At 40.1% G+C, this 22,258-nt stretch overlaps 1 protein-coding gene across 10 annotated transcripts in view; it reads left to right on the top strand.

Annotated features, from left to right (window-relative positions):
• The window catches only part of foxp2 (forkhead box P2), a 146,073-nt gene extending 124,274 nt beyond the window's left edge, over nucleotides 1-21,799 (top strand). For 7 of the 10 annotated variants that reach the window (XM_079869937.1, XM_079869943.1, XM_079869939.1 and 4 more), the window contains 10 exons: nucleotides 2,860-2,947; nucleotides 5,961-6,044; nucleotides 9,150-9,360; nucleotides 9,883-9,959; nucleotides 10,088-10,189; nucleotides 12,175-12,296; nucleotides 12,385-12,454; nucleotides 13,084-13,295; nucleotides 13,664-13,693; nucleotides 18,304-21,799. In XM_079869937.1, the coding sequence (XP_079726063.1) occupies nucleotides 2,860-2,947; nucleotides 5,961-6,044; nucleotides 9,150-9,360; nucleotides 9,883-9,959; nucleotides 10,088-10,189; nucleotides 12,175-12,296; nucleotides 12,385-12,454; nucleotides 13,084-13,295; nucleotides 13,664-13,693; nucleotides 18,304-18,448 (1,141 nt within the window). In that variant the 3' untranslated portion in view covers nucleotides 18,449-21,799. The remainder of the gene's footprint in view (nucleotides 1-2,859; nucleotides 2,948-5,960; nucleotides 6,045-9,149; nucleotides 9,361-9,882; nucleotides 9,960-10,087; nucleotides 10,190-12,174; nucleotides 12,297-12,384; nucleotides 12,455-13,083; nucleotides 13,296-13,663; nucleotides 13,694-18,303) is intronic. The other 3 variants (XM_079869942.1, XM_079869936.1, XM_079869941.1) reach the window with 1 other exon arrangement.
• The last annotated feature ends 459 nt before the right edge of the window (nucleotides 21,800-22,258 follow it).

A 22,258-nucleotide genomic window follows, 5' to 3' on the forward strand; every position in this document is an offset into this window, starting at 1 on the left:
CGCTGTCATCGCATGCTAGCATTTGCAGTAGCGTCTTTCCAATGTTGACACAACAAGGGCCTGTGTGTCTCATCTCAGTAAACAAATCCTTGCCTGTCTTAATCAGGCTTTTGCCGGGAAATGTATCTTTCTTTTTCACCTACCTAACATTTAACACTGGTGAAGCAACCTGTCGAGCTTTCACCACTTAAAGTGCAGCGTCTTAAACTGGGAGCTCATGAAAGCCAACAGGGAAGTCCCTGGTTTGATTAATCAAGTCCAAGTCCGGTTGAGGGAGATGAGTCCTTTGACATTAGCATAATGATTTGATTGGTCCGCATTGACTGGAAAGGGCAAACGTGAGATTTAAAGCATATATTTTGCAGCTAGCTTTAACTCAACTGATTTCATTCCATCTGTGGTTTTCAAATGCACTTTTCAGTCTGCTGCGTACCTGTCCATCTGTTTCTTAGACCATCAGAGCCCTCATTCCCCATCTCAAAACAAAAATCAATATGCCTATAAAGTGACCCATAAATTACAGACGGCTCCAGAGATGTTTGCTCAGAGCGAGCGGGCGGCCCGTCTCATTCTCCTCTCACCTCTCTGTTTGAACTAAACCCAGCGCCACAGGCTCATTAAGAGATATTGGTGACTGCATCTCACCCCCCTCCAGCCCCCTGCTTTTATCAATGCATAGTCAAACACCTACAGCCTGAATATTTCATAGCCATGCAGTAATCTGGATGTAATCACCAACGTTAACTGGCTCTCGCTAACGTTAGCACTCGCAAAAGACTGTTGTACCATATGTTTTTCTGCTGGCTACTAAAAAAGGTCATTGCCATTTAATTGAACTTTATATCTCACAATTGGTAATTTATGTGTCACAATTATGACAATATATATTACATTTTATTTCTTCTGTTAATTGTGACTATCTTACAACTGTGACTTTATATTTTCCCAATTTATTTATGTTTCACATAATTGCAATTAAATTTCTCACAATTGCGACTTTATTGCTTATAGACGTATCAAAATGTTTTCTTTCTTGTTAATTGTCACTTTATCACAATTTATTTATTTTTTTCAATCAATTGTCACTTCATATTTTCCCAATTATTTTCCCTCTTAATTGTGATTCTATATCTATTTTCAAAATTAATTTCATACAACTTACATTATATTTTACAATTGTAACCTTGTATTGCACAGTTGTGATATCATGTCTCACACTAATGACTTTGTCATAACTGTGTTTTTATATCTCACAATTGTGACTATTTTAACAACCGTCACTTTCTATCTCCAAAAAATGCTTAAAGAATCTAATATTTTATACTTTCCAATTCTTTCTTTATTTTTTTACTCTTGGAAGTGGAATCGGGCTTCCATCAGAAAAGAAAACCTCACGTTCCTAAAAGAAACAAGGAAACGAGATTAAGATCTAGATGGTCGCTAATGAGAAACGGGGCGTGCAAGATAAGATGTGTTATTTAGCAAGCTACCTGTCGGGACAGAGGAACTAGCCAGTCGTGGCTTTTGAAGCAGCTGTAATTTATGACATCCACCATACATCAAGTGCCCAAGATAGCATTATGAGCATTGAAATGAAAAGGGTATTTGCAGCATTAGTTCCCTGCGAGGGACCTGATTACATGATTAATGAAATGCCCCTTTGCATGCGCATTCTGAAACAGCAATTAGGCACGGGGCCGGAGAAAGGCACCAGCTCTCCAGTCATCCTCACCATTTTTTTTTTTTCAATGCTATCTCACTCTTGATTTATAATGGAGAATATCTGAGCATTAGACCTGAAACGGTTACAATAGCAAAAGCGGGCGTGATGGAATGAAATAATTTTAAATGGGCACAGACATAATTGAAAGGTAGCGGTGGCCATTGTGTTCTCAAATGTCCTCTGCTTTGATTGGCGTGTTTGAGGAGGATTATGAATACGTTGTTATTTTGCGTTTTGCACATAAACAATAGCTTGCGCTATGAATAGAGAATGAATAGAGAAAATGCTTAGTAGTGTTAAAACTAGCTCAGTGTGGGTGGGTGTGTGTTTGCGTGCGCGCGTGTGTGTGTGCGCATTTTAAGCTCACACTAATGCACTGGAGGTTGTACTGTAAATGATCATTGAAGGGTCTGCAAGCTAACCTATAATTACAGGAAAGAGAGTGGCAGCATTGGCATTTCACAAGCATGTCTTCTAAAAGAGCGCTTTGTGGGTTTGTCACCAATGATAATTTAGATAGAGGCTCATTACCGAACATCACAACACTTTTAAAAACCTTTTCGCCTCCGTGCGTTTGCCGGGAATAAAGGTCTATTTTAATGGTGGGCTTCTTTTGTGTCCTGCAGACAAAATCCAATCAAGGAAAACCGCCATTGACTGCTCTTGCAGTCTGAAGTGGGTTTTTTTTCCTGCGTAATATTCTAATGAAAGGATGAGTAGATACATTTAATATGTCGACGGAATAATGCACTCTCCGTAGGAGGCGCTTTTTAAATGTTACTCGAGTTAAATTGCATTTATTATATTTATTTCTTGATAAATGTAGAAGACAAAACCTCTGCGCGAGGCCTTTTGTACGCCAACATCCCTCATAAGCTGTTGTGTTCTGAGCGCTGCCTCTCATTCGCATGACAGTCGCTCTATTGTGATGTTAAACACCGGCTTTCAACAAGAGAGAGACACACTTGTTAGACAGCGGCGGTTTGTTAAAAGCTAATGGGCTGGACGTCCTGTAATCCAGAAATCATATTCATCAACAACGGTGGTAGTTGATCAACAGCAACCGCTTATTATTAGTTCAGCTCGTGTGTGTATGTGGGGTTGGTTTTTCATCAGTTTCTCCTGTTTGCCTACAGGCACCTTAACAATGAGCACGCTCTGGACGACAGGAGTACCGCCCAGTGCCGAGTACAGATGCAGGTGGTACAACAGCTAGAGATTCAGGTACAGTAGACCCATGAATATAAACACACACACGCTGAAAAGAACAGTTCAGCCAAACAATTACAGTTCTGACATTCTTTACTCACCCTTACGTTATTCAAACCCCTATGACTTTCTTTCTTCTGTGGAACACAAAAGAAAATGTAGTGTATCCATACAAGTCAATTTGGTTTAGCATTGGTTTGGACCCCATTGACTTTCATTGTTTCTCAGCAGAAGAAAGCAAGTCATACAGGTTTGGAACAACACAAAGGTGAGTAAGTGACAGAATTGTAATTTTTTCACTTTAAAGACAACATGGAATGACATGGAATTTACAATTCATGTGTGATTTGTAGGCTAATTTCTTCACAAACGTTTGACCAAACCTGACAAAGCTTAGCTTTACCTAGTTCGCATACTAGCTTATGTAACACTTTATTTTAAGGTGACATAGTTACACGTTACTACATGTACTTACTGTAGTAATAACTGTAAATTATGCATAATTAATCCTAACCGTAACTCTATAGTAAGTACATGTAGTTCATTATTATTACTCTGTACTTTTTTGAGTAAGTGCAATGTAACTACGTCACTTAAAGTGTCACTCTAGCTTATACTTGAAACTTAGCGTTGTGTATTGCAAATATTATTAGCTCTTATAACAATATATTTCCTGTGTTGTTTGTCATTTGGATAACAGCGTCTTGTAAACACTGAGCTGTTTATCTGTTTATCTGACCAATGATAGATAGTGGGGGTTTTCGGAAAGCCTGTTTTTTTGCATTTGCTATGTATTAAAAGCAGGAAATATTTCAAAATGACTTAATTTTGTCATCAGGACTTGAATGAATTGTGAAAAGTGGGTGTTCAGTACCAACATGTTGGGCTTAATAAAAGTAAATCATGTCAATTTTGAATTTCACGTTGTCTTTAACACACACTTGTTAAACTTTAACCGCTTTTTTGCAGCATGACACCAAACATTTCCAGTGCATTTCATTAATTAGCTTGTTGCCATAAAAAACTTGCAGCGCATAAACTGTAAAAATGCACAAGGGACACCTTGAGCAAATCCATCCCAACAAAGGTGAAAACCATCACAGGCCTTTATAATTGAATCATGGTTTGTGCTTATTTTCTATCCCGTCCAATTAATATGCGCGCATCTGGGCTGGACTGTGTTAATTAAATACACTTTGCACCTGAAGGAACCTCTAAAGAGAGGCACTATTTTCAGTAGCTGGAGCGTGACCTTATTAAGGTGTCACGCTGGCGAGATAATGAGAGCAGTGATTGAGGGATGCTATTACTCAGCGCTGCGGCCATCTCTCCCGCCAGTTAACGCTCTGTCCTTTGCCTCACACCTTCCGGTGCACCATGGGATACGCCGTCAGGGTTGCGCTGGGGTTCAAATCCATCTTTCTTCTGTTAATTTCAAATAAATAACCAGTTTCTCTTGCTGTGTATTTGCGGCCCGTGCTTAGTTTTTTTTTATGTAGTTCTCGCCGTTCCCTGACGTTTACTCGCGCAAAAAGCCGCCTTGCCTTTGTAGTGTGGATTGCTCTCTGATCGTGGCCCCTCTAAGCCTCCGTGATGCCCATCTGAATGCAAGCCAAGCGTTCCCCACAACCTTTAAAGGTTTTTACGCTCGGCGAAACCCTCCCTATTTATTTGTTGGGCTCTTGAAACAGAACGATGAATAATTCTTGTTTATATGTAAAATAACAGACGGACATCACGATTTCTCCCTTGACTTGTTCTCTTGTTCGCTGATACCACAAAGCCGGCGTGCTTACACTGTGACCAATTACAGCAGCGCTGCTGTTTTCTGTCCTTCTGGGCTTTTTTCCGGTCTTTTTTCCTTTTTTGTCCTCTGTCAGTGGTAATGAGGCCCGGTTCAGAGCTCGGATCCCGGCTCGCTGGTGGAGTTCAAGGCGGTGCGCTGTGCGGGCCGGTCCCTGTCACTCTCCGTGAGTTAGATTGATGATAACAGATCGCCGGGGCACTAACTGGACCTCAGAGGACCCGGGAGGAGGCAGGGAGGCGGGACCGACTGGCACTCTGTTTGCGGGACCCCTTCACCTTTCGGCAGCTGCTAGATCCAGTCCAGCCCTAACAGTGTCCACAGGACTTTGAGTCGACGACCAGGACCCTCTAATTTATGGCCTGAGTATCTTGTTACTGTCAGAGCTTTGCTGACCTAAATTCTGCTATTGACAAAAAGATGAAGTGCTATTTGTTTTCGGTGACCTCCGAGCACCACCTTCAGCTCTCCATCACCGCACCACGAGGAATGGTTCTCTTATCTTTGCTTTAATCTGCCTCACTCTCTCTCTCTCTCTCTCTCGCTCTCAGTGGTTTTCAACTGGTTTTGCTTCATGTGTCCAACACAGTACAAAACTATTTTTATCATCTTAAAGTAACAAAAATGTCCTTAAAATCAAAAATAAAAGGAAAACACTTTGCAACAAGAGTTGAATACACGCATTTATTCATCTTGGTTATGTCTGCACATACTAATATGTTTTAAACATTAACCGTCACCGAGATTTAAAAAAAAAAATGCTCTAAAGAAATATAGTCAACTCAAGTACATAAAAAAGACGAGTATTACCAATATTACCGATTTCCAAAGGAATTTGCTCTAAAACAGTTGATGCTTTGGACAAGATATGTGATGTTTTCTCTCCTCAAAGCTGTTCTCTCTGAACTATACTCAAGTTTATGGTTAATTGAATTTTTCACTTTTATTTGCATTTAACATTGTTGTTTTGCAGCTGTCCATGACCCCATCAGAAAATACTTTTTTGGGTTGCGACCCACCGTTCGAGAACCGCTGCTTTATGTCTGTTTCTTTGAGGCAAGCCTAAGGAAGCCTGTTCGGCCGTATGCAGGATTTATTACAAGCAGACAAGCTCGATAACAAGATGTATTACTGTGGTAGTCTGGGGAAAATCACTCATTTCTAAAACTGGTCTGTTTTCTTTTTTCTCTCTCTCTCTCTCTTCCTCCCTCTTTCCACTAACAGCTTTCTAAAGAACGTGAGCGTCTTCAGGCGATGATGGCACACTTGCACATGAGGCCTTCAGAGCCCAAACCATCACCAAAACCGGTGAGTGCATATTGGTACGCGTACAGTAAACAGGACTCGGATGGTAAATGAGCTCTCTAAACACGGCTGGAGGATGAGAGGAGAATGGGATTTGTAATGCCTGCTTTCTTGGGACCCTATCAGGAAGGAGAGAGCATTAAATCATACACCCGATCTCAACCAAAAACGCAGAGCCATTACACTCTGATGGCTTTAGCACGGCAAACAACCTATTGGCGGGTAAAAGCTATTTAGCACCGCGACCGCAGGCACACTTAAAGTAGGGGGAAGACGTTTTGTTTCAGAAAACAAACAGTTTGAAATGATAGATAGAAACTGTGATAAGATGATCTGTAAAGAAATAACCCGTAATCTGTAAACATTCAGAGATATTGCGTTGTGTTTGAAGAAAAAAATTGAGCAATATTTGAAAACGGCCCTTCTGTCTGGATCCCTGTAAGGAAAAAAACATCAGATTTTCACCCAAATATGTTCTTAACTATTAATCAAAATACAAAAGACACAGAGTGTTGTGCTGGAAAGGAAAGTGTTTACAAAAGAGAGTAGGCTGTGATAAATATTATTTATCAGAATTATTTATTAGATATTCAATATTTTGCGAGGGAAAACATTGTTAATGTGTTTCCACCGCTTAGGAAGTAGCTAATTTCACCAGTATAATTTTTCTCATCACCTCCCACCGTATAAAGCAGATAATCACAAGACAGAATAATTATCCTGTAAATCCATCAGGAATCGACTGCTCACCTCTGTCGATTTATTATTCAAGGTTTTTTTTTCCCATTCTCAGAACTCCAGCAGCACGGTGAAATCGACTCTAATAAAAAACGTTCAGCCTATAATCCGCAACCGCATACGAATGAATAATATTAATGAAGTATTACATTACATAAACCGCACATGAAAGGACTGCTAATTGCATTTGATGATGAGCAATTAATGGCGAGTTCTTAAATAATCAGCGAGGGTCTGCGATTTTTTTGGCACGCTCCTTTTTGTCTTTTAGTGCAAGTGTTGGGCTCACGCGAGCGCTTCAGCGTTATCGGTTTCGCAGGTACAAAGGAGAACACGTGTATCCTCCCCGCAAAAAAGGGATGTTAGAGATAATATGGTGGTACTTTCACACCCTCGTACGCACAGGGCCATCAGAGAACCATCCCACACATTTGATAAATATTAATAGTGCGAATTTATTAGCACGACAAAATGAGCACCGACAAACGCTCAACAGCTATCAGTAGCCCAACACAGGGTGCGGGTACACTGTTATACGACCCCATTTAAACTCTGAATGGCACTTCATTAAATGTTACCTTTTGGCCATGCCATGGATGGCTGAAAATCAAAGTTACCAAGGCTGCTAGTCCTGAATAATGAGGGGCTCTTTTTTTCCCAACCCCTTCCCTTCCTCTCAGCCAACCTTGAATATATATTCAGATGAGCAGCAGTAGTAAAGGGCTGATCCCTATATTCTCATTCACTCCTGCTCAGTTAAGCTTTAATAAATTCCATTTTGCAAACACCGGATTGTATGCCTGCAAACATGTTACGCTTGTTGCCCTAACCAGGTGAGGAGAAGGAAGGAAAATCTTGTCTTAACATTTTAAATATACATGCAGAACAGTTTCCCCTCTCGCTCGCTCGCTCGCTCACTCACTACTGATAGGATTTATTATGAAGTGCTTTTTAGCAGTGTTTGAAAACCTTTTTAGATGAGTACTGTGTAATTACGGGCTGATGCGGTGGTTTGGCTGCAATGAGAAAGACATTCAGAAGGACCATCCTTAAATCTGGTGCCGTGACCCGGACCCTGACGAATTATACAATGTATTTTACACATCAAACTGTTTTTGCAAGCAGGGTACAAATGTACAAATGGCAATAAATTTCGCACAAAAACTTTATTTGTCTCTCATATTAGAAAGCTACATTTATAAGTATAATGCACACAATTATTGCTACAGTAACTGTAGTGTTGCTTTTTTTGGTAACGGTGAGAAAAAAAAAAAAAAAATGTTTTCAACATCTGTGGTGTATTTTAAAATTGAACCGTGTATTCAATGTGGGAAAATCACAGTATTTATTCATTATTTATTCACTCATTAATTCATTTTATTTTTTTAAAGAATGTGCACCAATAAATTGTTCACAGTAAGACCAGGAGCACGTTTTAGAAGTAAATGGGGTCCTTTTTAATTTCATATTGACTTTAAGACTCAAGTATTTACTCAGCATGTGATGTTGTGATGTCAAAAACATAACCGTTTACCCTTTTGCTAAGACATCCCTCTGGTAGACATCACGTCTCTGTCATTAATTTCCTTTCAAGGTCTTAGTTCCAGTGGTTAGCCAGAATACAACATTCCCCTAGAGGAGTCATTGATTTTCTCACAGTGGTATAGCGCGTGCCACTCTCTGTGTTGGCATTATCTCATTATCATTATAAGTGGAGCTGTAATTGTCTATAGAGCAGCCACACGGTCGCCTGAGAATAGCCAGCTTGACATTTCATTGTATTTATCAACACGTGCCACAAGCGATTGTTGATGTTCAACCGGCGGTCGTTTTCAATTCCAACAGCACCGGAATTCCGCCTGCCAATTCGCAATTAAGGCAATTTGGTTTGAATATGTAATGATGTCATTACCATTCAAAGGAATTACCAGTGAGACTAAAGGTCAGGATGGAATTTTCCACTCGGGTGAAGTTGGGACACAAAAAAGTGGAGGAGGAAAATCCGCATAAGCGCGTATCGATTAAAAACCTGCCACTGTGTTTGGTTGGTACGACAGGAAGAAAGCGAGATGGATCACTAGCGAGGTTTCAGGCTATGGCAGAGAGCCAGGTGATCTCCTCACTGTGTGTGTGCTTTGCATCCAGGGAGCTCTTATGGGATAGAGATGGGCCGGGATAACTCACAGCCTGATCATTAGATAATCTTTAACAGCGTGCTCTAATTAGAATTCTTATGATACAATTTCATCCTGTAATTAGTGCAGATTGGCTGCTTCCTCCTATGCTTATTAGGGGAAACACAGCTGTAGGAATGAGCCAGCACTCGTTTAAAACGTGCGCTCTCTCTCTCTCTCTCTCTCTCTTCTACAGCTGAATCTCGTTTCCAGCGTCACAATGTCAAAGAACCTCCCATCTGTCTCACCCCCCAACTTACCTCAGACGCCCACCACGCCCACCGCTCCAGTCACGCCCCTTTCCCAGATGCCCCAGGTGCCCAACGTTCTCAGTCCAGCCAACGTGCCCAGCATGGGCGCCATGCGCAGACGCCACACCGACAAATACTCCATGCCCTTGTCCTCAGGTTTGTAGAAGCTTTTTTTTTTGTGCTTGTTTGTTCCGGTGAGCTTTTTATGCAAATCAGGCTCAAATCAAATCATCAATATTCAATGAATTTTAATTACAGGCAAATATAAAATAATGCAATATTTAAGAAGGCGATGCATGTAAAAACATCTTGTTTGATGTTTATATTTACTGGTCTTGTGCAAGTGTTCGGAGCAGCGGGAAGGCATGAATTATTCAAACACATACAAAATATCGACGTGGGCTCTAATTTCATGAGCGTGTTAATGTTTAAGATTTCTCCAGAGAGAGATTAATTAAAAATGTATTTAGTTGGACATGTAAAATGCTGATTTGAGGTGTCCCCCCAACACCCCCCACCCCCCAACTCCTTCCGCCTCTGCCGTTTTAATTTGATAAAATCCTGAATGAATTCCTGGCGGAGGCGCGTTTAGCAATTATCCCAGGTGGCGACACTGTGGTTTATTTTTTTATTTATCTGCTGCTTCTTACGGTTTCTTTTATTTCTTTTTCTCCGCAGAGATCGCCCCAAACTACGAGTTTTACAAGAACGCCGACGTCAGGCCACCGTTTACTTATGCAACCCTCATCAGGCAGGTGAGTGGGAAATAAATTAGCTTTAGCCTGATTAGATTGTAATTAATTGCTGCTTGAATTAAGTCTGGGTGAGAGCGCCTTGACGCACTCCAGTCTCTAACGCACCGCTTAATGGCATCTCATCGCAGGCTATCATGGAGTCAGGTGACATGCAGCTAACGCTCAACGAAATCTACAGCTGGTTCACACGCACCTTCGCCTACTTCAGACGCAACGCCGCCACCTGGAAGGTAACGTGTTACGGTGGCCTGTGAGGGACGATTAGCAGCGATTTCGCCTCTTTTTAACCTGCCTCCTGAAAAGGGCGAATTCTCTCTTTATCTCGCTCTCGCTCGCTCGCCCGCTCACTCTGTGACAAGTGAAAGAATAATTCAGCCTCTGATATCATTTTCTAATTTGGTGCAATTAATAGCCTAGTCTTGACGGGGAGGTGTGTGCTCTGACGCGCTAATTACTAACCAGCCACTCAATCATCAGCACCTTTTGTTAGACGTGGCGTATTACTGCTTTCTCAGTGTCTCCTTTTCATTTTTTCTCCTTCCCCACCCTGCATATTATTGGTTAATTATGTTGAAGGATGGCTGTTTGCCTTGTAGACACACACCACTACATCCCTTTTCTTGTTGTTGTTGATGTCAGCCAAGGCTTCGTACACACTATAACTCATGCGGCCAGACAAAAAGCCAAGGAGAACAAGACAAATGGAGAGAGAGGTTAAGGCCTGGCTCTAAAGCGCTAATGCCTCTGTCATCCAGGAAACACACTTTATTTCCCAGGACAAAAGGCCTCATTTGTATCTCTGTCCCAACAAATACGTTGTCAGACGGGGATAAAAAGAAAAGGAGGATACAATAAAAACCATCCTCTATTTTTAGACAGGGCAGCAGTGCGTGTCGATAAGATACAGTACGCGTCTGTTTTTTCCTCTCTTTTAACCTCTCAAAGGTTTCTCCGGCTCTCATCAGCATGCCAAGCATTTCCCAGCACTAGATTTAGCAAAGTGAATTAATTTGGATTTGGATTGCTAATGATGCTGGTGTATGATTACAGCTCCACAAGGGTGTGCAATAGCTCCCCGTACAGATGCATGCTGGGCCACGACTCATTTACTGCCAGAGCGCCTGTTCGGAGACGCTTCAATGAGCGTTTTTAGGCATTTTATGGCCTTGTAGCCGCAAATGCATCCCTCTTTGCCTCTGTCCTTATCAACCGAAATATTTTAATCTAGTCCCGACTGGAACAAAGAGGCAAAGCAGGGGCTTTCAGCATATTCGGGTCCCTCCTTCTACAATAGCGGAGCAGGAATTTCCATTTGGATCCTCCCTGCTCTTTTGTGAGGGCCCAGGCAGGGCCGGCTGGTGACGGGCTTGTCATTTGATTAACAGAGAGAATTTTTAAAAAGGAATGAAAGGTGATTTAATATCTGTGCTTGGTCTCATCAGCTCAGCTTGGGGATCGAGCTCTCAGCCCCGCCAGCTTATTAGTTATAACTATATAGCATGCATAATAAAACTGCTCATTTGCTCATTAATATTAAAATTATCATATTCAGAGCCATGGGCATTAAGATCAATCAAATCCTGGGATTTTCAGGTCAGATGCGAGATCTGCTTATGAGGGTTTTTTTTTTTTTTTTTATATTCCTCTCTCTCCCTTTTCTTAGAGCAAAAAACACCCACCCCTCAAATAAAACATGAAAAAATGTAATATGAGCAAAGGTTATTATTTGGCTTCTTTGCTGCATGTTTTAATTAGATTCTATTATGGCGACATACGAGACTTGCCGTATTTCTTTATTTTATGCTTCATGATTATGAAAGAGTGTTTATGGGTCATTTTGAAAAACTGAATAAATGTATTTCTGTGTTCTTAATTATTGTAATATAATTTTCTTCTGCTTAAAAAAACTAACTGCTGAAAAATGTCCCATAATTTAGTTTTATCTGCCATATTTATCCCATATCCCATATTTAGTTTAATCTGCCATAACATGTTAAAACAAAAATAGTCTTCTGCTGTAGATGATATTGGGGCATTCAATTATTTTATTTTAGAATAGTGAAAATGCCTTGGTTATGACAATAGAAAGCTTTAAAAAAAATATTAAAAAAAAGTTTTATTCTTTAGAATAATGTGCATTGATTAATTATGCACACTGAGACCTCTATTGGAGTAAATATGCCCAACTTTAATTCCATATTTGTATGTTTAACAGAACGCAGTGCGACACAACCTCAGCCTGCACAAGTGTTTTGTCCGGGTGGAGAACGTGAAGGGTGCCGTGTGGACCGTGGATGAAATGGAATATCAGAAACGCAGATCTCAGAAGATAACAGGGTACACACACACACACACACACAGTATAAATGTCTTTCAGATGTTGTTACAGTCAGATTAATAGTAATTGTTTAACATTTGTGTTCAGGAGCCCGACGCTGGTCAAGAACCTGCCATCCAGTCTGGGTTATGGGGCGGCTCTCAACGCCAGCTTACAGGTAACGTGTGTGTGTGTGTGTGTGTGAGTGAGGTTGGCACAGGCAGTGAGAGTCTAGAAGGACACCGTGTGGTAGAGGCAGGTACCTTCTCCCCCAGCCTGGCCTCAGATTGATAGCAGCCTGTGCAAATGCGAGGGCATAATCATTAATATTTATCCAAACTGTCATAAATGATTTGGCTTCGCAGTGTCGGCCAGCGAGCTGCTCGTGGCAAAAACTTTAAAATTTAATTACTGTATCTAACTTTAATGTGCAGGAGGCAAAAATGTCAGGAGTCTTTTTTTTTTTTTCTTTAACTGTTTTGAGGTAAAGTTTTGGATGGTTTCATTATCATGTGGATGCTTGTGCTTTCTTCATTCGCTGTTCATTTGAGGCCTGTCTTGTAGGGTGAAGAGATTGTTTTTGCAACTTCAGAACTCTCCCGTAGTTTTTTTTTTTCCTGGCAGTTCTCTTCTGTTTTTATCATACGGCGAGACTGATTCTTCAGCAATAATTCGGAAGTGACTCAATAAAAAAAGAGGAGATAATCTTGAACGAGCTGGAAGCCGTGCGCTGTGACATGCCGCCTGCTGAAACGGCTTGAAAATGCTTGAGTGTAACTATTCCCTCTCTCTCTCTTTCTCTCATAGGCTGCGTTGGCGGAGACCTCTTTGCCGTTGCTGGGTAATCCAGGCTTGATGAATAGCGCGTCAGGTATGATGGGGGCGAGTCCTCATGGACTGATGAGCGGCAGCCCGACCGGCCTATTGCAGGGCACCACGCATGAAGATCTCAACGGCACACTAGATCACCTGGACACTAACGGACACAGCAGTCCCGGATACTCCCCGCAGACCCAACTGTAAGTTCACTCCTGCATTTAGACACATCTCAAGTTATTTAGACAATATTCAATGGGATGTAATGGGCAAGGCTTGATTTTATCCAACAAAATTTGCTTGGATCATGAAAAGTATACTATGATTTTTTTTTTGGCTAATATTGCTTGTTTTTTTAATCTGCAATTACACCAGCTGAAAAGAAAAACAATGTAAAAATGATGTATAAAAATGAATTGTGCAAAAAAAAAAAAACGGCCAGTGCATTTTTTTTTTTTAAAGTTTATGGGGGTCAATTATGTTTTGTATTTAAGATCCCAAAATGATTAATTATTATAAAAAAATAAAATTATTATTTATAATAAAATATTTAAACATTTTGTTCTTTCAGATCAGGAGTTTTAGCACTGAACTTGCAGTGGTATGTATATTTGCAAGGTTCCTAAATTACATTTAAATTTCATATGCTCAAAAAAAGAAACACACAAAATCATCTAGACCTGAGGTTAAGTGTACATTTGGTTCTTGGATTACAGCTCTTACCTATAAATAGGTAAGAAGTGAAAGGCTGCCATAATTACAGATTCCCTTGTAATTACCCCACTGTCCACATCGCAGAGGTTTAGATGTTATATTTTATGCAAGACCGTTCCTATTAATATTTAGAAGCTAACTATATCATTAATTACTTTAAAATCTTTGCCTTTCCATCTTTTTTAATGGCTCAGAGAGAGAGAGAGAGAGAGAGCACAGGCTGATGAAAGATTAATGCGGTGTCGGTCGGAGGAATGGTGATATAGAACATGTGCTCGCCCTAATCAGTGATGTCACTCATGCTGGATGGCTGTGTTTACCGAGCCAAAGATAGTAGCACAAGGGCAGCGGGAAGTGTGTCGTACGCAGTCAGACTCGCGCACACACACACATTTGAGTTTCATGCGTTTTCAGTTGCTAATGCTAACCCAAAGACACTATTAGCTAAAAAAAAACACACCGCACGCTCCAGAAATGTGTGTTAATGGGAGTGTGTTTGATTCAGAAGTGGGACAGTAGTGTGAAGTGGGCCAAATCTGAGATCCAGACAGAATCCCTGTGTATTCACTCCCTCAGGTTATTTAACTTTTAATAATGGACAGTTAAGTCTGGTGTTTTTAGACCCCTCTCTCTCTCTCTCTCTCTCTCTCTCTTTCGCTCCTTCTGCCTCTCCGTCTTTCATATTTTCTCTCTTTCTGGCTGAAGCGTTAAGACATAAATGCTCAATAAAGGTGAAATCTCTCTTACATGACCTGTACATGCGCAAAATGGAAGAAGTATGTTTTGCGAGTGGCTTTTTCCGGGCTGCATTTAATAATGAAGAAGCTAAAGAGGACAACACATTCACATTTTGTCTCCTGAGAAACAGAACAATTAGACTAACCTTTCTCTGAACATGTTGCATTAATGGCATCAGACCAGATAACCACACGTGTACACATATATGATTTTTGCCATATCTCTTTAGAGGAGAACAATTTAAGCTTGCTTTTATATAAGCAAAATACAATATGATCATCTAACAGTCTCTTCAATGTAAAATAAAAATTAATTTATTAATGCACATTTTATCCAGTGAATTCTCGATGGATAAAATCAGGTCCTGCATTTTTGCTCATTGTTTATCCAGTTTCACTCACTTCATTGAAGTAAAATGGGTTGCAAACTGCTCGTTTACCCTCGTTTTTAAGGGATGATGTGCAGTCATTTCAAAAAAGCAAGCTTTGCGCCAAAAACTTTTGCAGTAATCATTCAGGATATAAAGACAGATACATATATAATCACTATTTGCTGTGACTGACCAATCAAAATCAAGCATTCCAGAGAACCATGTAATAAAACGTGGTTAAACCCACACGTTTGCACAAACACACTTGAAAATAGTGGTGTTTGCCGTAATAGTCATCTCTGATCATTTTGGTTTAGGGAAGTGTCTTACTTGAGTGCTGTGCCAGTGTATACACACACACACACACACACACACAGACACAGACTGGCACAGACTCCGGCTCCAGATTTTCTCATGCCAGCCTCTCATTAAACACTAAATGTCTCATCCTGACATCTTAATACAGTGGAGAAGGGACGGCGAGGACTAATCATTTCTCTCTTCCTCTCTCCTTCCTCCTCCAACCTCACTAGCATGCCGCTGATTTATAATTAATGCAAATGAAAGCTGTAAGCCATGCTTCTTCACATTAGGAGTAAAGGCCTGTGTCGAGCTTAATGGCCAGTGGAACGTCGGACCGACCGGGATCATTTGTCTCGCCGTAATATCTTTAAGTATCTCTGTTTGTTATTGTACGATAAATGTGGCCAGCGGAACATTAGCTGAGCGCTGACGGTCAACGGTGTCTTTTGTAGCTCCATCAAACATTATGACAAAGTTGATGTTTACTAACGTTATAGCTTCATTATTATGGCTGAAAGAGCAGTAAAAAAAAAAAAAATTAAATGGCAAATTACAACATTAAAAAATGTAATTGCAGGTGAAGATACTGAGAGAATGGCATGATGGGATATTCTTGCCTAAATCAACACTTTTTGAAGGCCAAAGCTTGATCATTTGTGTAAATATAAGTATGTATCAGTTTGTTATTGAACGATAAATGCAGCGGACAAAACATTGCCCCATTTTTTTTTTTGGTCCCAAATAGACGTTTCTAAACATTGTAGCATCATCATTATGACTATGATGGCAGAGAAATGACGGGAATAAAACATTTCACACAGTAAAACTATGATGACAAAATAGATGTTAACATTATAGATTCATTGGAATGGCTGTAATGCCTGTTAAATGATAAAAACTAATGAAATTGATGACAAATTAAAATAACAAAATTGCAGATGAATATACCAATGAGAGCAAGGCATGATGGGTTATTCCCACCCAAAATGGCATAGTTTGAAGACATTATTTCCTCAAGTGGATATCAGTTTGTTATTGTAGGATAAATGCAGCGGAGAAATACGGGAAAGAACTTCAGTAATAAGCAGCGACTGTAACAAAATGTTGCAATAAAAGACATTGTTGACTATGACTAGATGTTTACAAACGCTAATGGGAATTACGATAATGAATTCTAAAATCATAAAAAATGATTAAAATTGTATAAAACTGTTAAATTAGTCAAATGAAAAAGAACTACCGGTACATTGAAGGCCGATGGTGCTGTATCTACCCAAGATTACACTGTGTGACAACCAGACGCTATTGTGCTTGAATTAATTGCTTTAATAAAGGAGGGAGAAGTTTTTAATTCGCAGGTATTTCTTGAGGGTGTGAAATATATCACTGCGGTGGTCCGACAGAGTCGCCCCATTTCTCTCCAGCTCACGTAGCCGAGTACAGGAGACAGAAACATCCTGCCGCTTCCACATCTGAATATTAATCTATTTTGCTATAAATATTAAAGTAATCTGTACCTTTTAAAATTCTTTTCATATTCAAAGTTCCCCGTGCCATTGATGAGCGCGACCCAGGAGAGAGCAGCCAGACACGGCCTAATACAGAGACTAGTTGATAAGGATTCCTCCCTCTCTCTCTCTCTCTCTCTCTCTCTCTCCAGTCCAGCGGGATTTCCTGATGCATCCGACGTGTCAGAAATAATTAGGTTTTGTCAGATTTATCATGGTAGCACAAACCTCTCTCCCTGCCAAGTGCCCGAGATCATGTTAAGCCTTGTTTGTGTATGACAGAGTTATTATTCTTGTTAGTAACCCAACTTCCGCCCTCTCTTCGGCATCTCGCCACTCCTCGCCAAACCGCTTCGTGTTTTTTTTTTTTTAACCCTCCTTGCTACATTTATTGACAGTCGGTAAAGATATTCATCCATTTGGAGTTAAAAACATGGATCATGGTGTCCGAGGCAACTGGCAGTCTGAAGTTGATTAATGGTGGAGTCTAGCTGCAGGTTGTCTCCTCACTCGAGAAGTGCCACCACGGCCCCTGCATATTAACGAAGGCCTGCACTTTCTATTAACAAGATAAAAAATAAAAAAAAGCTCCACTCTATCCCACCCACCCAACAAACCCCCCCTTGCTCCAGGGGCGAGAGGATGAGAAATTCTCCATTATTTATAATGGGGCTGCAGCTACTTCTTTTTTCCCTTTTAAATAGCAGGTGCCATCAGTAAACTTCTCAGCGGCGAGCATATTTTACTGTCAACGCTTTCGCGTTTCCACACACGCTTCATTAATCGGGGTTTAATTGCTGTTAACGCTTTTTTTGCAACTTTGAAAACAGAGACATCTTGAGTTAAGTTTTTTGTGTTGATGATGAGTTTACACTTTTATTTCATTACAGTTTTGTAATTAGATCTTAGAGTTGCATTTCTGTTGACAGTGCTTAAGGAGAACTTACTTTGACAGCTTCCTGGAATACTTGAGTGTGATTGGTCAGATTTTGAAGAACCAATTTTCTATGTAGCTATGCAAGCTGTCTCTTTCTTTCTCGTATATAAAAAGTCATTCCAACTCTAATCATATGTAATGTACATTTCTTTATCTGTGTAGTAAGTAATAAGTGGGATTATGTGCAGTTAGATGATCATTATCGCAAAATAAATCTCTTAAATGGTCATATAGGATCTTGATTACCCTTATTATTATTATTATATGGACTACTGATCTAAAGTTTGGGATCTGTAAGAATGTTTTTCACCTAAAAACCTTTATTCAGAAAATAGACTTTTATGTTACAATATATATATTGTATTTCAAATATATGCTTTTCTTTTGATCTGACGATTCATCAAAAACATTTAAAAAAAACTGGAAAAAAATGTCAGCACTAAATCAGCATATTTTATAATGATTTGGGAATAATCATGTTACACTGAAGACTGAAGTAATGACTGCTAAAAATTCACCTTTGCATCACAGGAATAAATTACTTTTTAAAAATATAAAAATAGAAACATTTTAAATTGTAATAAAATCTTTTGAATTCATATTTGACCAGAACTTTCTCTAAAAATCTGTCTTTTACGCAGGCATCCAATTCACGTCAAAGAGGAGCCGCTAAACATGGACGACGAGGACTGTCCGATGTCACTGGTGACCACAGCCAATCACAGTCCTGAGCTGGATGATGACCGGGAGCTTGAGGAGGGCAACCTATCGGAGGACCTGGAATGACTATTTTGCCCCACCCCTCTGCAGTGGTTCTGCCCCTTTCAGGCCCCGCCCCTCAACTAATACACAACCACCGCAAAAGCAGAAAGACTGGACGCAGCAGGCGGGAGTATTTATTTAGCATGCATCTGGAGACTGGCCCGAAGAAAATCTATACCGCAGATCTTTAGGGACCACAGATGGACAGACATGAGACGTCTGCTTTTTAAAAACAAACATAAAAGGAAGAACAAAAGGACAAGACTTCATTCGAATCAGCTAGGCCACCTCACACAACGAACACGAGGCTCATGGACCGAAAAAGACAGAAGCGAAACGGGAGCGAGTCCGTTCTGTAGAAAGCCAACGGCCACATATACTGCCAAAAAAAAAAGAAGTTTTAAGTTTGTGAATATCCAAGCCACAGTAGTCGTCGGTGTTAGATGCAATTGCTGGTTCAATTCAAGTTGTTGCTCTGTTATTTTTTGCACATGAGTAGTATCAAAAATTAGTATCACTGCCTGTATGTCGACAAAATGTTAAAAAAAAGAGAAAAAAAAGCAGTTTTTTTGTTGTTGTTATTTTTTTTTCCCATTGTTGTCATTTTGTTCCTCCTGCGACTAAGCTTATGTTCATTTCCAGTCATGTTTGCGGCACCACCAACTGTAAATGGCATTTCCTAAAGTCACGTCAATAACACAACCGTGGTATCAAGACTGTTGCAGCCGTCCAAAAACAAGTACACAAAAAAAGTAGGTCTCGAGTCTCACTAGCTCTGTTTCTGCTGAAAACGCTGAGAGGAAAAACACGCAAGAAAAAGATGCGTTTCTGCATAGTCTCTTTACCTCCTTGTTCTAAAGCTTTGTCTACCTGCAAAGAGTCACAGGCAACAGCTAGAAACCAAAGCCAACACTATCAACGGCCAATAGCTTAGACAGAAGCCGCCAGACTCTTTGGTCCGTCTTCTGTGACTTTAACTAGTACAAAGAGAAGCTTTTTTGTTTTTGTTTTCCACTAACTACCTTCGAATAACCTCTGGGATTGTCTCCTTTAGCCCTGTACAAAGATAAAGATGTAATTTGATCGACAGACGGAGTCCCGCGATGTCGCTCGACCCTGTCTGCCAATGAAACGGGAAGACCATTCAACTACCGTCATGAGGTCCAGAGAGCAGCTATAAATGGATCATGACCAAAATAACTATGTGGAAGTGCAGAAAAAGAAAAAGGTTTTTTTTATTTACTTTTGTATTCCTTTATTATTATTTGCGTAAGCCATCTTGTCATCGTTTTTACTAGTGAAATGTACTGTTCATTGTGACTGTCCAGCGTGTCATGTCTTATATCCGTCAATTTCTTCAGAGCCGAAACCGAAAATATAATAACCAAACTTTTAAGATATCTAGTGAAGCCAAAAAAGTCATGATTTCAAGTCGATATGAAATGATGTGGCTTGGTTATATTGTAAAAGCAAATAACAGAGCCATGACAGGAAGAGGACGTTTGCTTTGCTCCATTGATTCAGACTCATTGTATAATTCATGGCTATACAGACACACCTAGTGTTGGATCATGGGAAGGTTTGTGGTTAGACCGTCTGTGGTGTATAAGTAGCAACCCGTTATTTGAGGTGGAACGAGAAGTGATCGCTCGCTTTTATTCGAACGTCGCTGATGTCATCGAGGAAAAGCGGTTGTTGCTTTAAAGTTAAAAGTTTCTTTTTCAGTCAAACCAAAGTTATACAGATTTCTGCCTCTTCTTATACAGCAGATGAAAATAACGCAAAGCCTGTTTCCTTTTCTTCTTTCGCTTTCTTTGATTGTTCTCTAATGCAGAAAACCCATTTGAAACGGATAACTGCTTTGTGTTGTAACCGATAATGTCAAAGTTTGTATCTGTCTGTGTGAAACATACTGTGCAGTTGTTCCCGTTTCGTGCCAAACCGAGGAGTTGGCTGCTAGTTTAGCACACACACACACACACACACACACACACACACACACACACACTAATAATAAGACAGCCGAGCTGGATCCAGGAACAAAGCGTATCCCTTATCCTTTGCTGGAGTCAGCAAATTGACTTGAAGATGACATTCATAATAATTTTATGGCACCAAATAAAAGGACGCAGCGTCTTTGAATAAGAAGATACAAAAAGGGTTCTCCCACTTATCCAAAAAAGGCTTCTACCTCTTCACAACATGAAAAAATGGCAGATTGCACGAGTCGTTAGAACGCCACCAACACATTTTTCCGCCTAATTCACGCAGGACTTCGCCAAAAGCGCCAGTTTACATTCCCAAAGGCAGATGTGGAAGGTTTGCATTGAACTAGTTTGTCCTCAGACATTTGTAGAATGAATATGTAAAAATAACCTGTAAGGGGATGATATTGTGTTATTAAAAAATGCATGTCTAAATTCATTTGGTGGACTGGAAATAAGAATTAATTAACACATATAATAAAGCGTCATGATGATGATGTTGATGGACTAATTGCATAAAGTGTGCATACCTCAGCTATTCTGTTTCCGGGGGGAGATGATGATGATGATGATGGACAAAAGAAACTCTCAGCCACAGAATGCATATTTCCTGTAGAGTTTGCATGGGTTTTGTAAAAACATTTTAAAAAAATGTCTAAAATAGTTGCTTGCACATAATACCAGAAGAACCTCCAGATCGGCAATCTCCTCCAATAGATTTTAGGATTGTCTGGGTTTTTTTCTGGGATGATTTTGTCTGTATTTTGATAATTGTGCATATTATGTAAAAAGATACAAAAAAAAAATGTTGGTGGACCCATGAATTTACCAGACATTTTTTTCTAAGCTAAAAAGCTAAGTGTTTTTTTGTTTTTTGTTTTCTTTCCTGAATTTCATGAATTTTTACTGTTCTCTCATTGCTTGCTAAGAATAGCAAACCTGCTTTTCCTGCATCTGCGTTGCGTAGCTGTAAGGCTTTTCCTAATGTGTGTATTTATTGCTTGTACCTCTGTGCATACGTTCTGAAGCATTACGTCAGGCAGTTGAGTCATGTATCCTTTCTAATAACTATCATTCTCCGGGAATATGATCCCCTATGTATACAGTAAATTGGGACTGTAGCAAAAAAAAAAAAAAAAAAAAAAACATGTTTATGTAATTGGTGAATACCTTTTGGTTGTTTTTGCCTTTCAGTTTGGTTTCGTTTCCTTCGAATCGAGACTCCTTTTTGATACTTTTCATTACCGTGTACTGTGTCCATATGTTACGGATTTCTGCGAGAGTAGAGGTCACGATTGAGAACTGTAACGGCCGTTATTATTTTCTGTATTCATGGCTTTTCACTGCTGAATAAAATAAAGGACCAAAACTAGGATTTGAAAAGCAACTGTCTACCTCCAACATCAGGGAGTTCTTACTTTTTTTCTTCTTCTTTTTTTTTTTTTTTTTGTACACGTATATCTTTTATTCTACAAAGACGCAGCCTGTGGAAATGGGGCTGCATTATGCTTTTATGCAACGTGGAGGAATTTGTCGCAGGAACTCAAAAACATCTCTGAAAAGAGAGGCGGGGAAAAAGAAAAACAATAAAACTTTAATAGCGGACTTACACGGCTTTGTTCCGGCTCCCGGCACCTCGAGTGTTGTTTAGATGAGGTGCTCGTAATGGACTCGGCCCGTGTTCTCCGTCCCCGGCTTTGATCTGAGGAGAGAGAGCGTGGCCCGGCACGGCTTACTTGAAAAGGCTATTTGGGATGCAGTCGGGCCTCTGTGGGGGGAAACGGCACATCTTCCATGCATTTCTGCTGCTTTCTTTCGATCCGAGGCCCCTAGTTGAGTCGCAGCGTGT

The sequence above is a fragment of the Squalius cephalus genome (genome assembly GCF_949319135.1).
Source record: "Squalius cephalus genome assembly, chromosome: 4".
Taxonomy (NCBI): domain Eukaryota; kingdom Metazoa; phylum Chordata; class Actinopteri; order Cypriniformes; family Leuciscidae; genus Squalius; species Squalius cephalus.